General features: G+C 45.0%; 1 protein-coding gene across 2 annotated transcripts in view; it reads right to left on the bottom strand.

The window, feature by feature from the left end:
- EP300 (E1A binding protein p300) overlaps positions 1 to 13153 on the bottom strand; it is a 64325-nt gene that overhangs the window by 30389 nt on the left and 20783 nt on the right. For both annotated transcript variants that reach the window (XM_059816102.1, XM_059816100.1), the window contains exons 3-9: positions 9983 to 10159; positions 8020 to 8281; positions 7136 to 7249; positions 6127 to 6363; positions 1580 to 1673; positions 729 to 863; positions 240 to 357 (exon numbers count right to left, since the gene is read on the bottom strand). In XM_059816102.1, coding sequence (XP_059672085.1) covers positions 240 to 357; positions 729 to 863; positions 1580 to 1673; positions 6127 to 6363; positions 7136 to 7249; positions 8020 to 8281; positions 9983 to 10159 — 1137 coding nt within the window. The remainder of the gene's footprint in view (positions 1 to 239; positions 358 to 728; positions 864 to 1579; positions 1674 to 6126; positions 6364 to 7135; positions 7250 to 8019; positions 8282 to 9982; positions 10160 to 13153) is intronic.

Raw genomic sequence — 13153 nt, forward strand, 5'->3', positions numbered from 1 at the left:
AGAGCTTTATGCTGCCTTCAGGGAAGCCCCAGAGGTCTCAAGCACAGCACACCCCGACTCCTGGCCCATGCAGGCAGAAGCCTGCAGCTGGCTGGTTCCTAGACCCTAGCCAGCAGCCCCACAACACATGCTTCCTCAGCCTGGGACTCTCATCTGTGCTTTCACTCCTCTTCCTCCCCAACCACTATGGGATCAAGGCAGAGACACACACAACTGGATGACAGAGGAGGGCATCTCACCCTGCTGTTTGCCGATTCATACATATCCCCTTCCACTTTCCGAGCATATGCCACCAGGTTCTCCATACGCCGATCCTTCAGTGCTGCAGGGTCAGGAGTAGGAAATATGGCTTGGACTCTGGAGGCGGGAGGGGAAAAAAAGCACGGAAGTGATTAGGGTGTCCCCAGACCGGGACACATCAGCACCAACCCCAGTGATCCCAAGGCAGCAAGCAAATCTTCCAACAGACTGCGGCACCGCTACTGCTCCCGGGGGACACTGCCCCTGTGTAGATGGCTTGAGTACAGGGTGGGACGCTTCCAATACAACAGGCCCAACCCAGCAGATGCAGCTCCACCTTTCGTGCTTCTGCTTTCCCTTCTCAGACCCTGACAAAACGCACTCTCTGGTCCCCTGGTTTTGGAAGCTGGGCCTCCTCCTGCCCCACATATACCCCTCAGAGGCAGCACCTCACCTAACAAGAGATTGGTTTGATATTAGCTACTCACAATTTATGAACAAGGTGGTTTCGGAGATCCTGAGTAATGTCTTCATGCCACTGCTTTCGAATTCCGGTATTGGATGGTTGAGCTGTTGGCATGGCTCCCAAACTAGCAACGTTGGCGCTTTCACTCATCATAGGGCTTCAAAAACAGAGCAAGAATTGAGGGCGAAAGTCTAGCCCAAGCTTAGTCATCTTACAGTCATAGCCTCTTTTAGAATAATGTTAGGACAAAGTGCTAGTTCAGCCATTCCCTAATCAATGGACAAACTCTGCAGAAATAGCTGCACAGACACCAAAACAACGCCATGAAAGAGTACATGCTGTCCTACCCAAGGATTTGGAGAACTGGAACAAATGCTACAAAATCCAAAGGGAGAGATAGCCATCAATGGCATTTACCCCACTGTTTATGCAAGAAGTGCCATAGATTATCAAGGACAAGGATCGCTTTTACACCTCAGTGCATAACTTGCCCATTACTCCCACTGCAGCTCAATGGCAGGTTTGTGGTTTGCCACCCTGATCAGTAAAGGCACTGGAGCTTCAGATCTGCCCAGATACTAAATCAGATAATGTCTGTAACCTCTGTGGCCTAAAAAAAAAAGTCAGTTTTCAAGTAGTGACAAAGTTAAAATGGACACCAAGACCTCTAGAAAGGATAAGAACAAAGACATCACAACTATGAGGCTTCTTTTCCAACTGCCCTTTAGCAGCAAGCATCAGTTAGTCCCTCCCAGTATGAGCATGCAACATCCTTATGTACACCCCCTTCCCCACCACCTCATTTGTTATGGGTAGTCATCAGCATTTGCAGCTGAACAAAATCACTGTGGTGCAAAGAATAATTCAACTTACTTTTGGGAATTAATTGTTGAATGTAACATTGAGTCAGGCAGCAGATTAGGGGTTTGAACCCCTACTCCTCCATTCACTCCCATTGGATTTGCACCTAAAAACAGAAAAATAAGTATTCTTAAATGCCTAATTACTGTGCAAAATTAGTAACTGCTCAGCAATAACAAGGATCTAGACTTTGAAGTGCTTTGACTTTTGTGAAGGGAGTTTAATTATCCATTGCTCTCTTTACCTTCTTCCTTTTACAAACTTAGAAGAAGTCTGAGGCACAACACTGGTGACCTCCAAGTGAAGCATCACACCGCATTACTCTTCTGCACATCTTCCTGACCTTCTCAACAAACAAGCAATTTCAATTTGCTGCAAACATTATGTACCAGAGTCCTTTTCTGTGACTCTCTAACTAAAGATTCAGCATGACCAACCACTTCTGGTTTTTTGTTTAGAAGCAGTTGGGTTTTTAAGATATATATTCACAAAGGCTTCAAAAACGTAGAACATCAGCTACCACCTACATCTAACAAGGTCCCCTGTCACCCACTCCATACTTAAGGATCCTGCAACTAACTCCAATGTTTGTACTAAGAAGGGAAATCTGACAATCCTTTGCAGAAAAAACCTCTAGTAATTTGTTACGTACCAAAATCTGCTTTGCCGAATCACAGCAGCTATCAATCACCATAAAAGAATTGCCTATTTTCTTCACGTACTACAGTTAAGACTCAAACAGTGAAGAAAAATGCAGCATATTTCTGTCTGGAGCTTCTGAATAGATCACACAGTGAAGCTGAGAGTAGCCTGAAAGGCATTACAAACCTTCACACGTATATAGGACATCTGAAACCTCCAGAATATGTATTTCAAGCAAAATTAGACACCAGGTACAAGAGAAATCCACTGAAATTAAGTACATTGAGCCTAATATACACCTCTAATACCACAACCAAGTGTTTAACAGTCTTTTCATAAAGCTGCCTCCAGCCTCCCTTCCCTTAGTCACTTTTTTCTCCTTCCTGGATTCACTTTGCCATCTGAGAGCAAGATGGTGTAGAAGACAATTATCAACCTTTGCCTTAATCCTCCCTTTCCAACTGCTAAAACCAACCATTTGTTTGACCTACTTAGGACTGCATATTTTCACATCGCAGTCCTCACCAAATCCTGCTGTTTCTCCTAAACTAGCCCTGTTGTCATGTAGGCCATGACCTGATTAATTCCGATCTCACCTGTTGTAATTCCCTCCTTAGCTACCCACTCCTAAAAGTGAAACAACACTCAAAAGTCTACACTCTCCATGCTTGTCCTTTCTACATTAAGCTTCAGTTCTTTGCTCTCCAAAGCTTTTCAATCCCATCATCTCATTGGATTTTCTTATCAGTGCTACAAGGAGTGCCCAAAAAGAATGCACAGGCCAAACACTGTGTCTGTAAATAAAAAAATAAAAAGAGAACCATTTTGCTCCAGAAAAAAGGATAACGTTCCTTTCAACCTTTCAAGGCCCTTACTATAACATTTTGGAGCTTCTAGAATCTATTTGTAAAACACTAATGCACAGCAATATTATTTTAATCTAATTGTTTTAAGACTAAGCTCTTGGGACCTTGCCCCCCTCTCCTTTTTTTAAAAAAGCTTTACACAGTGGAAGGCAGTTTCAGCAGTACACAAGTTGCATGCAACCTGAGGACCAGTCATCTCATTAACAAGTCTACTCTACTCAACAGCCTCTTCCTGAGTAATCCAGTAGTAGCACGTCCTTTGGTGCAGAAACAGCACATCAAACTGCAACCTGCAACCAACTGCTACTTTCACAGAATCACTAAGGTTGGAAAAGACCTGTAAGATCATCAAGTCCACCCATCAACCCAACACCACCATGCCCACTAAACCATGTCCCACAATGCCTTGTCCACACGTTCCTTAACGCCTCCAGTGAGGGTGACTCCACCACTTCCCTGGGGAGCTTATTCCAGTGTTTCACCACTCTCTCAGTAAAGAAATTTTTCCTAATATCCAGCATAAACCTCCCCTGGGACAACTTGAGGCCATTTCCTCTAGTCCTGTCACTAGTCACTTGGGAGAAGAGACCAACACCCACCTCTCTGCAACCCCCTTTCAGGTAATTGTGGAGAGCGATAAGGTCTCCCCTCAGCCTCCTCTTCTCCAGACTGAACAACCCCAGTTCCCTCAGCCGCTCCTCACAAGACTTGTGCTCCAGACCCCTCACCAGCTTTGTCACCCTTCTCTGGACACGCTCCAGCACCTCAATGTCCTTCTTGTAGTGAGGGGCCCAAAACTGAACACAGGATTCGAGGTGCGGCCTCACCAGAGCCGAGTACAGGGGCACAATCACCTCCCTACTCCTGCTGGCCACACTATTTCTGATACAGGCCAGGATGCCATTGGCCTTCTTGGCCACCTGGGCACACTGCTGGCTCATATTCAGCCGGCTGTCAATCAACACCCCCAGGTCCTTTTCTGCGGGGGGAGCTTTCCAGCCACTCCTCCCCAAGCCTGTAGCGTTGCCTGGGGTTGTTGTGGCCGAAGTGTAGAACCCGGCACTTGGCCTTATTGAATTTCATCCGGTTGGCCTCAGCCCATCGATCCAGCCTGTCCAGATCCCTCTGCAGAGCCTTCCCACCCTCAAGCAGATCAACACTCCCGCCCAACTTGGTGTCACCTGCAAACTTGCTGAGGGAGCACTCCATCCCCTCATCCAGATCATTGATAAAGATATTAAACAAGACCGGCCCCAAAACTGAGCCCTGGGGGACTCCACTTGTGACCGGCCGCCAACTGGATTCAACTCCATTCACCACAACTCTCTGGGCTCGGCCGTCCAGCCAGTTTTTTACCCAGCGAAGAGTGCACCTGTCTAAGCCACGATTCACCAGCTTCTCCAGGAGAATACTATGGGAGGCAGTGTCGAAGGCTTTACTAAAGTCCAGGTAGACAACACTGACAGCCTTTCCCTCATCTACTAGGTGGGTCACCTGGTCATAGAAGGAGATCAGGTTGGTCAAGCAGGACCTGCCTTTCATGAACCTGTGCTGGCTGGGCCTGATCCCTTGGTTGTCCTGCATGTGCCCTGTGAGTGCCCTCAAGATGAACCCCTCCATAATCTTCCCCAGCACCGAGGTCAGGCTGACAGGCCTGTAGTTCCCCGGATCCTCCTTCCGGCCCTTCTTGTAGATGGGCATCACATTGGCAAGCTTCCAGTCGTCCGGGACCTCCCCTGTTAACCAGGACCGTTGATAAATGATGGAGAGTGGCTTGGCAAGCTCCTCTGCCAGCTCCCTCAGTACCCTCTGGGTGGATGCCATCAGGCCCCATAGACTTGTGAGTGTCCAGGTGGCCTAGCAGGTCGTTAACTGCTTCCTCCTGGATCACAGGGAGTTTATTTTGCTCTCCATCCTTGTCTTCCAGCTCAGGGAGCTGGATTCCCTGAGGATACCTGGTGTGGCTGTTAAAGACTGAGGCAAAGAAGGCATTAAGTACCTCAGCCTTTTCCTCATCCTTGGTGACAATGTTCCTTCCTGCATCCAGTAAGGGATGGAGATTCTCCTTGGCTCTCTTTTTGTTGTTAATGTATTTGTAAAAAACATTTTTTGTTATCCCTTATGACCGTGGCCAGATTGAGCTCTAGCTGGGCTTTTGCCTTTCTAATTCCCTCTCTGCATGACCTGCATTTCCTCTGCAATCTCTCAGGTCCTTCCCCAAGGCATTCCTGTGCAGTCATCCTGAGCTTGTCATGGGGCATACAGGCAGGATCACTGCAATCCCATTAAGCTTGTGATAAATCTTTACCAGCTCATCTTTCCTCTTTCCATTAAAAAAAACTACCTCTACTTAAGCAACTCAAGCAAAGTCCTGGGGCTGAGAAAGATTTCTGTAATGTAATCTCAAACTATCAAAATTAGATTTGATGGTTAAAGGTTACTTCATTTGACACCAGCGATAGCCAGGTTAGAATTAATTGCACTTCAAACTAAAATTCTTATGTAGTCTTTCATGATTTTGCAATAAGCCACCCAGACAATTTAGTTACGCGAGTCCACGACAGGATTCAGAAAGAAAGTCTGTTATTTACTACTTTTCATTTCTAAAACAAACATTAAATATCTGACATACAACTGTAAAATGCTGCAGTCTGAGTGACAAGGAAGTACACTTGAATACAGTCATTTCAATGCATGCATTTCCAATTAAAAACTCCTAAAAAGCCCAAAACTTCCATTACAGTAAAATTATAAAGCTACAAAATAACATTAAATAAAATGCTTCGGAAAACTGGTTCTCAAAAAAAAAAAAAATCATTTTTCCAAAGAAAATACTTTTCCCAGAGAACTTGTTTTCCAAGAGAAAGCATCTGGGCCCTCTAATGTTTCTGTTCCACTGAGCAGCCTGCTATCTCAAGTCTAAAATATTGCAGAGCCATACCTTTTGCAAATTAACTAGCAGTATTAAGCTAGCAGGTTAAGAAAATTTGCATTAGCTATAACACGGAAAGTTGCCTGTAGTTTGTATTTTAACACTAACAGATAACTTACTCATAGGATTCATAGGGCGCAGACCCTGGGGTGACTGTCCTTGTTGCTGATTCTTCACTTGAGCCTGAGGTTGTGTCTGCATCTGGTTCCCTTGATAGGTCAGTCCAAGGGCTGCGTAGGCTCTCTCGATGGAGCTCGGGTCTATCTGACTGGTAGTGTTTATGCTGGGCGTTGTCTGCTGCCCCACACCCACGGAGCCAGTATTTGCAAGTCCTACTGCAGCTCCGCCCAGCAGTGCTGGAAGAGACATACCAAGTTAATAAGGGCAGCAGGAGGTAGCCAAAGAGGTCCCCAAAACCAGGGAAAGAACATGAAGAGTGCACTGCTTGTTCAGAACTAAAAAATCTCCTTCTAGGAGCATGCAGAGAAGAGGCCAGGTCTGGAAAACATGTCATGAAACAGGGAGGCAAGTTTTGACCCAACCAGCCATTCCAACAACATGCTGTTTTCACTTTGAGCTGCTGAGAGGAAATCCCACTCTAAGCATTTAGAACACATCTGTTTGCTTCCAACTGAAAACAGAGGCACACCATGTCACAGAAGCTAAAGGCAGAAGACTGCATACAGCAATCTTGCAAAGATTGTGTCCCCTTGGTCTTCCTGCCAAAAAGAGAAGGGGGAAGAGACATCTGATCTAAACAAAGGATAAAGACAGAACCAAGTATCATCAGGGCTGAAATGACACAATTCTCTGTGTGTGTGCGCATCTGTCTCCAGAACCTGGCCAGCTGGAAGAGGTAGTAGTGAAAAGCCAATCATTTGGTTGAGACCTATGACTTGTTCACCTTTACCACTCTCCTGCTACGAATATCCAATAAAGTTAGAAAGCTTCCATAAACACTAGCTATCAAGAGACAGAAAAATACTCTGACTATAAAGCAAGAAGAAAATCATATTACATGTTTGCAGGTTCAAGAACATCACCACTATCACCTGGGTGCAAGAAAGTTTAACTCCCAACATGCATTTTATGGTTTATCCAATACACAGAATTCCCCAGTAGACTTACATTGTTGATTTCTTTTGTCCCCAGCATTTTTGAGTGGCAAACACACAGGACAGTCATGTCTCGTACAATTTTTCCAGTGCGAGATGATTTGTCGGGAAGACGCGCAATGCGCCACTGAGAAAGGGAGGGGAATGAAAAACTTTTACAAACTGCTGCTGGTACCTCCACATGGTCAACACAGACTGGGTAGGGAGCAACTAATTCTCTCAGGGCACACATCTATATCAACATAGATCAGTAAAGTATTACTTGAAATAGTTCAGCACTAACTAGCCCTGAAAATGTAGCTAGATTTCTTCAAGTATTATTGGCTCAACTAAAGCTTACTTGAAAGCTCTATGTTATACACCCAAGCCTATATCTCCCTGACTCAAAGGATAACACCATAAACATCAGGCAGACTGTACCAAGCAATCGAGATGCCAGCAACTGGCACAATCCAGATGAGTCCAGGCTACCAAAGAGGTAGCATACATTTTCCTTGGCTACTAGGATAGGCTAAGAGTTCACCAGTGCCAGTAGCAGCTTAACTCCCAGCTAGCTATTGCTCAAGATTTGCCTCTTCCATTTAAGGGAGACAGGTAGACTCCCACTTGCAGATTCCTGCTTTGTGTCCATCCTTATCAGAAGGCAGCATCCAAAAGATCTTACAGTGAGTTACCAAGTTAAGCAAAATATCATCACTCGTCTCTTTGTGCTATCTTGTCCCCTCTAACTTGTCTAAACTTTAAAGGCTCAGAAGTTGTTTATGATTTTCATTCTTAAGGGGACAGATAGGTTTAAAAAAAATCTACTTCCCAAGCCACCCACTAGTTGTCCATCTCTAAGAGCCCTTCTCGTCCTGCAAACATTGACTGCATCTGTACAACCACTCCTCCACTTACCCTGGCAAGACTTGCCAGCCTGACAATGTGTCATGTGGTTCAGGACATTCTTCATGGTTCGGCAATGAGGGAGGTTGCACTGTCGCACTTCTCCGTTGGCCTGTTCTCGCCGCTGACACTTGTGAGCATGTAAAAGGAGAACCAGTTGCTGCTGAATGAGTTTGCGTTTTTCTGGATCTGCTGTTGGTGCTCCAGACCCCATTCCTTGAGAAGCTGCTGGCCCCATCCCAGCTTGCTGAACTTGGGGAGCCTGCTGCTGGCCCTGGAGAAGGTGGAAAGAAAATTCCCAGAGATAAATCTATTTTTGAGAATAATCCATTTAGTAAGTAAACAATAACAACAGAAAAAAAACAAAGAAGAGAAACAACTACTACATTCTGTGATTAAGGGAATAGCCCACTTATCTGTAGTTCTGAATGACTCATTAAATATATCCCTTAGCAACAGTCCTGGCAGTAATTCTCTCGCCACCCACAATTTCTTCCCCATTCCACTCTCCTAGTCCTAGCTCTTGCCTTACCAAAGACCAGCAGAACTTTGCATATGCTCACAGGTTAATCTGCGGTGCTAGACCAGCCAGAAAATATTAATAGCACTTAAACCTCAAATCTCCTCCTCATTTTGGAGGCTAGATAGTTGCATCCACAATTCTTGCATTAACAGAAAAAAGCACCTTTTAGAGTGAAGAGAGTTCTCCCTCTATTTCAGTATAAGGTGCCTCAAATTGACTGTTCCTAGAAAAGTGGAATGAAGGGGAAGTTCTGGGAACCTCTTTCCATTGTGAAACTTGCATGTTGGCATTCAAAACAAGCACCTTCTAGTCTCTGCTAGAGATGAAGCACAACTTCAGGATAATACATGCCACAGAACTAAAGTCAAGTATGGCAACATCTAGTACTTCTTCTGTACTTCTGTTTATTTCTTCAGACTTCTTTATATTTCTTCCAGGTGATACTTGAGGAGTACTCAGCAAAGAAGAGAGGCTCAGGGACCATGTTGCTTGTATCACTTCAGTTCAACAGCCTTCAGTTTCTAACAGACTCTTCACAGAGGGTTTTAGAGGATGTTTCTGGAGATCTCCAGATTTTTAGAGCTCCGCTACCTGCATTCCTAAACCCCAGTTCTCCCATAGCTCTTCAATACTAGTATTAACTTTTCATTTTATAAAGGGACTTCACCAATTACTCAGTCCCCTCAGGGTTTGTATATATTCCAATATGACCGTAACTGCTTTGTTTGCAGCCTGCCATTCTAAACGACAACCAAAATACCAGCAACTTTTCATTCCTAGGTTCAGCTGGGTAGCAGTTCAACTTCAATAGAGTTATATACTCTGCAGTGAACACAAGCTTGCTGCAATAAGGGGGGGGGGGGGGGGGGGGGAGGGGGAAAAAAGGCAGCAGGGAGAAGCCACAGGGCTACTACAGCAACAGCTGCCAGGGAACCTCCAGCATCAGGACTGTTGTGTGGGTCCTGGGGTTCTGGAGTGGGGGTTCTAAGCCCTACCATACGTAATACCTGTCTGAGAAAAGATACTTCTCCCTCCCAAAAGTATCAGTGAGTACAAGCAGGAAAACAATCCTCAAGACAAAGCTACACTGAAGAGAAGGGGCTCAATACACCAACCACAAGAGAAGGGATGGGAAAGGAGAGCAGAGGTGTCCAAACAGGTGGCAAAGCTCTTTTCAATTGAGCTCCACTTTATTTTCTCTGCTAACTGGGTTTGAAGAGCGAAGAGTGGAGGTGCAGCTTATCAACACAGAAAGCACCAATCAGCCCTCTCCTTCGTATCAGCCTTTTCAGGAGTTGAAGCAAGTGCATTATGGCATTATGCGTGGATCCAGAGTGCGCATTCACAGCGGGTATGACACCTGCAAAAACTTCTAACATGGCAACACCAGAGCATATTGCTCCACTTTGGTCTGCTACGACATTTTCTGGAGACACCTTTCATTCTGCTTACCATGTTAGGCATTCCTGCCCCAGGAACTGGCTTCTTGTCCATTGGAAACTGTGGTAAGCTATTCTGCAGTCCAGCTTTATTCTGCATCTGAGGCCCAAGTCCACTGGCTCCAATCTGCTGCCCAGTATTCTGACTATATGGCTGGCCATAAGGGTTGGGATTGCTCATCATTCCCATCTAGGAATTAAAATGGTAAGATTTTCAAGTAAGGTAGCTTAAGTTTGCGATGTAAAACACAAATGAATACTTCAGAAAAGCAAGAGTGATCAGCCATGAACCAGCTGCAATGCAATACTGATCCACATGCACAGAAGTGCATGGATTTACCCATCACACAACATTAACTCCTCAACCAGACAGTTCCTATAAACACAGTGAGGCCAACTTAACAACCTTTGAGGTCAGTCTGCTCAGAACTGACCCAATTATTTCTTTATAAAAGATTTGTTCAACAGATTAATCATTTCAGCCTTCCCAACCACAAATTTGTACCATGGACTAGAGAACTCAGAAGTCTGGAAGAATTTTTCTGCTCCCTGCATCTGTGCAGACTCCAAATGGAGACAAATACCACCTTCCATTCATATCAGCAGGGTTTATCCCAAATACCTCCTACTCAACTGTCAGCACTCCCATAGCTCCTCTCCAAACAGCCGTAACAACGCATGTCTGCGTTTTCAGTACACAACCAGCTTCAATTTAAGAATACACCATAGGCATAGCCAACACCACACATAATCACACAGGCATAGTAACTTGTTTGCAGTGAGCAGTACTAGAGGTCAAAGGAGATGGTAGGAAGGAACTCTGCAAACAAAACAAAGCTATTGAACCATTCATCCACAGGGGCAGTAGATTCGTATTTCATACAAGCTATATGCTTCTTTCTGCAATATGCATCACCTATTTGCATATTCAAAAGTGTTAGCATACCAGAATATACAATTTGTTGCCTCAGAATGCCCCAGAATCTAAAGAACAGTTAGGATCAATCTGGCCAATGAATTTGTTTGTCCTCTGACTTCCCCCCCCCGCCCCCTTCCTTGCATTCCCATCTATTTTTTATGGAAAATTTGGCCTTCTAAGACCAAAACAACTAGCCATAGAGGACCAGGAAAACTGGAGATCTTTGTTAAGATTACCAAGTTCTCACCACTACTCAGGCAGGATCCTAGAGGAGCCAGAACTCATGGCACAGAAATACTTCAACAAGCTGTATTGTTTCAACTCACATTAGCATTTGACTAGACAATGTTCAGTCTCCTTGATGCTTTTCAGTTCAAGTCCTGGCATTTTCCTGCATCCAAAAAAGTGCATACAAGCCCCTATGGTAGGTTTGTTTCCAATCATTCCTACATTCATTCTCAAGCATCCTCCCCTAGTAGAAACACCTTGCTTCTGCTGCTTACCAAGCTTCTCCAGCCTGCACAGAGAAGTAACCTACATGCCCAGAGATTACCTGCAATTACACAAACATTTTTCTTTTTTCAGGTTTTAACATCTGCCAATCCATTATAACAGCCTTCAGTTTGCATTTACAAAATAAAGCAGGATCATACCCAAGCTACAGGAAAAGGAACACAAAACTCACTGAAGAACCTGCCACTTTAGACATCTGATATGTACAAGGGAATTCCCTTGAGAACAGCGCCCCCCTCCCCAAGCAATAACCATAATCACACAGCAGTAGTTCATTAGACAGCAGTGAAAGAATCTCTACACATGACAGATAAACAAACTATGCAATGATCAGGCAGAACTAAAAAAGCTTCCTTTCCTTTATCTCCTTTGGCACCATGCCTGCTGTGTCTCAACTGCGACGAATACATGTATGGTGACCGATGAGGCAGGTGCTGCCAAAAACAGAACAGGTAAGACTCAAACCTTTCCTGACTCTCACTCAGAAGACTAGTAAGATCTTATGTGCAAGTTGAGTAAAGGGAAAAGGAGAAGAAAAACATAAGGAACCAGCAAACACTTCCAGGACTCTTCCCCATTGTCGTTGCTGCCTCAAATTGACCAACAGGTTCAAGACTTAGTGAAGGACTGACAGTGGGAATTATTTCCTTAAGAAAACAAGGTATGTTTTCCTGTAAGGTAGCCTGATCCCTTTGGCTCCAGAAAGGGTTTTGAAAGCAGGTACATCCCCAAAACCAGAAATTTCTAAGCAAAGTTTAAGTTCATTAACAATCATAGCTCCCAAAGTTAGCTGACGCCCAACAGTACGCTGAAGCAAAGACTATGTTGGCCATCACTAACACTCCCCCATATATCTTCTGCAACTTATGCTGCTTTTGGCCTTAAAAAAACTAACCAAACAATTCAGAATTGAAGGCTGAAGGCACATTTTCACACCCTGGTGTCACAGGGAGAAATCAAGATGCCCAACTCTGACAACTGGGGACTTCACACATTGATACCAAAGGATTCAGAATAACTGTGGCCTGATAAGCCAGCTCTGTCCTGACTGCAGGGGGAGAAACCCAAACCTAGACTTAAAACAGTACCTTTGCTGTGTCACCCAAAACGGAACCTTTCTGATGAAACTCAGGGACGAGGTTTGACCATGCCAGTCAACCTTTGTATCAGCAACACAGCTGGACACAAACTTTATGTGAAGCATTTGGCTTTTTCAAACGTACTAATGAAGTTGGCCCAGCACAAATATCTCTGATGTTTTCTCAAGCATGAGCCATTGGCACTATTTGGGGTGGAAAACCAGCCACCTCAAACAAGGCTGTCTCCATGGCAGAAACACAGGGCTCCACTCTCCCTCTGATGGCTGAGAGCCATCATCCACCTCACCAAGAGGACTTCTTCCACCCTGCTGTACCCAGGGACCAGGCAGCAGAAGACTACATGCCCAGCTCAGCCCAGCTGCTCCCAACAGGGGTAATGCTCAATTCCCTGTTTCAGCCTACAGAAGAGGCAAAGACCAGAGAAACACAGGCCAGGTCAGAGGGCAAGCATGCCAAACTAACTCCGAAAGCCACACACTCAAGCAACACCTACGAAGGATACTAAAAACCAAATGCCTCAAGGTGTCCTGGAACAAATCAGCAGCCATCACTTGGTCCAGGAGAGACTGATGCCTGCCAGATCCACAGCTGAACCTCACAGCAATGCCCCCAGGTCCTGCTGTCACAGACCCACTAACCTGACACCAACAAC

This window comes from Gavia stellata, chromosome 4 (genome assembly GCF_030936135.1).
Source record: "Gavia stellata isolate bGavSte3 chromosome 4, bGavSte3.hap2, whole genome shotgun sequence".
Classification (NCBI taxonomy): Eukaryota; Metazoa; Chordata; class Aves; order Gaviiformes; family Gaviidae; genus Gavia; species Gavia stellata.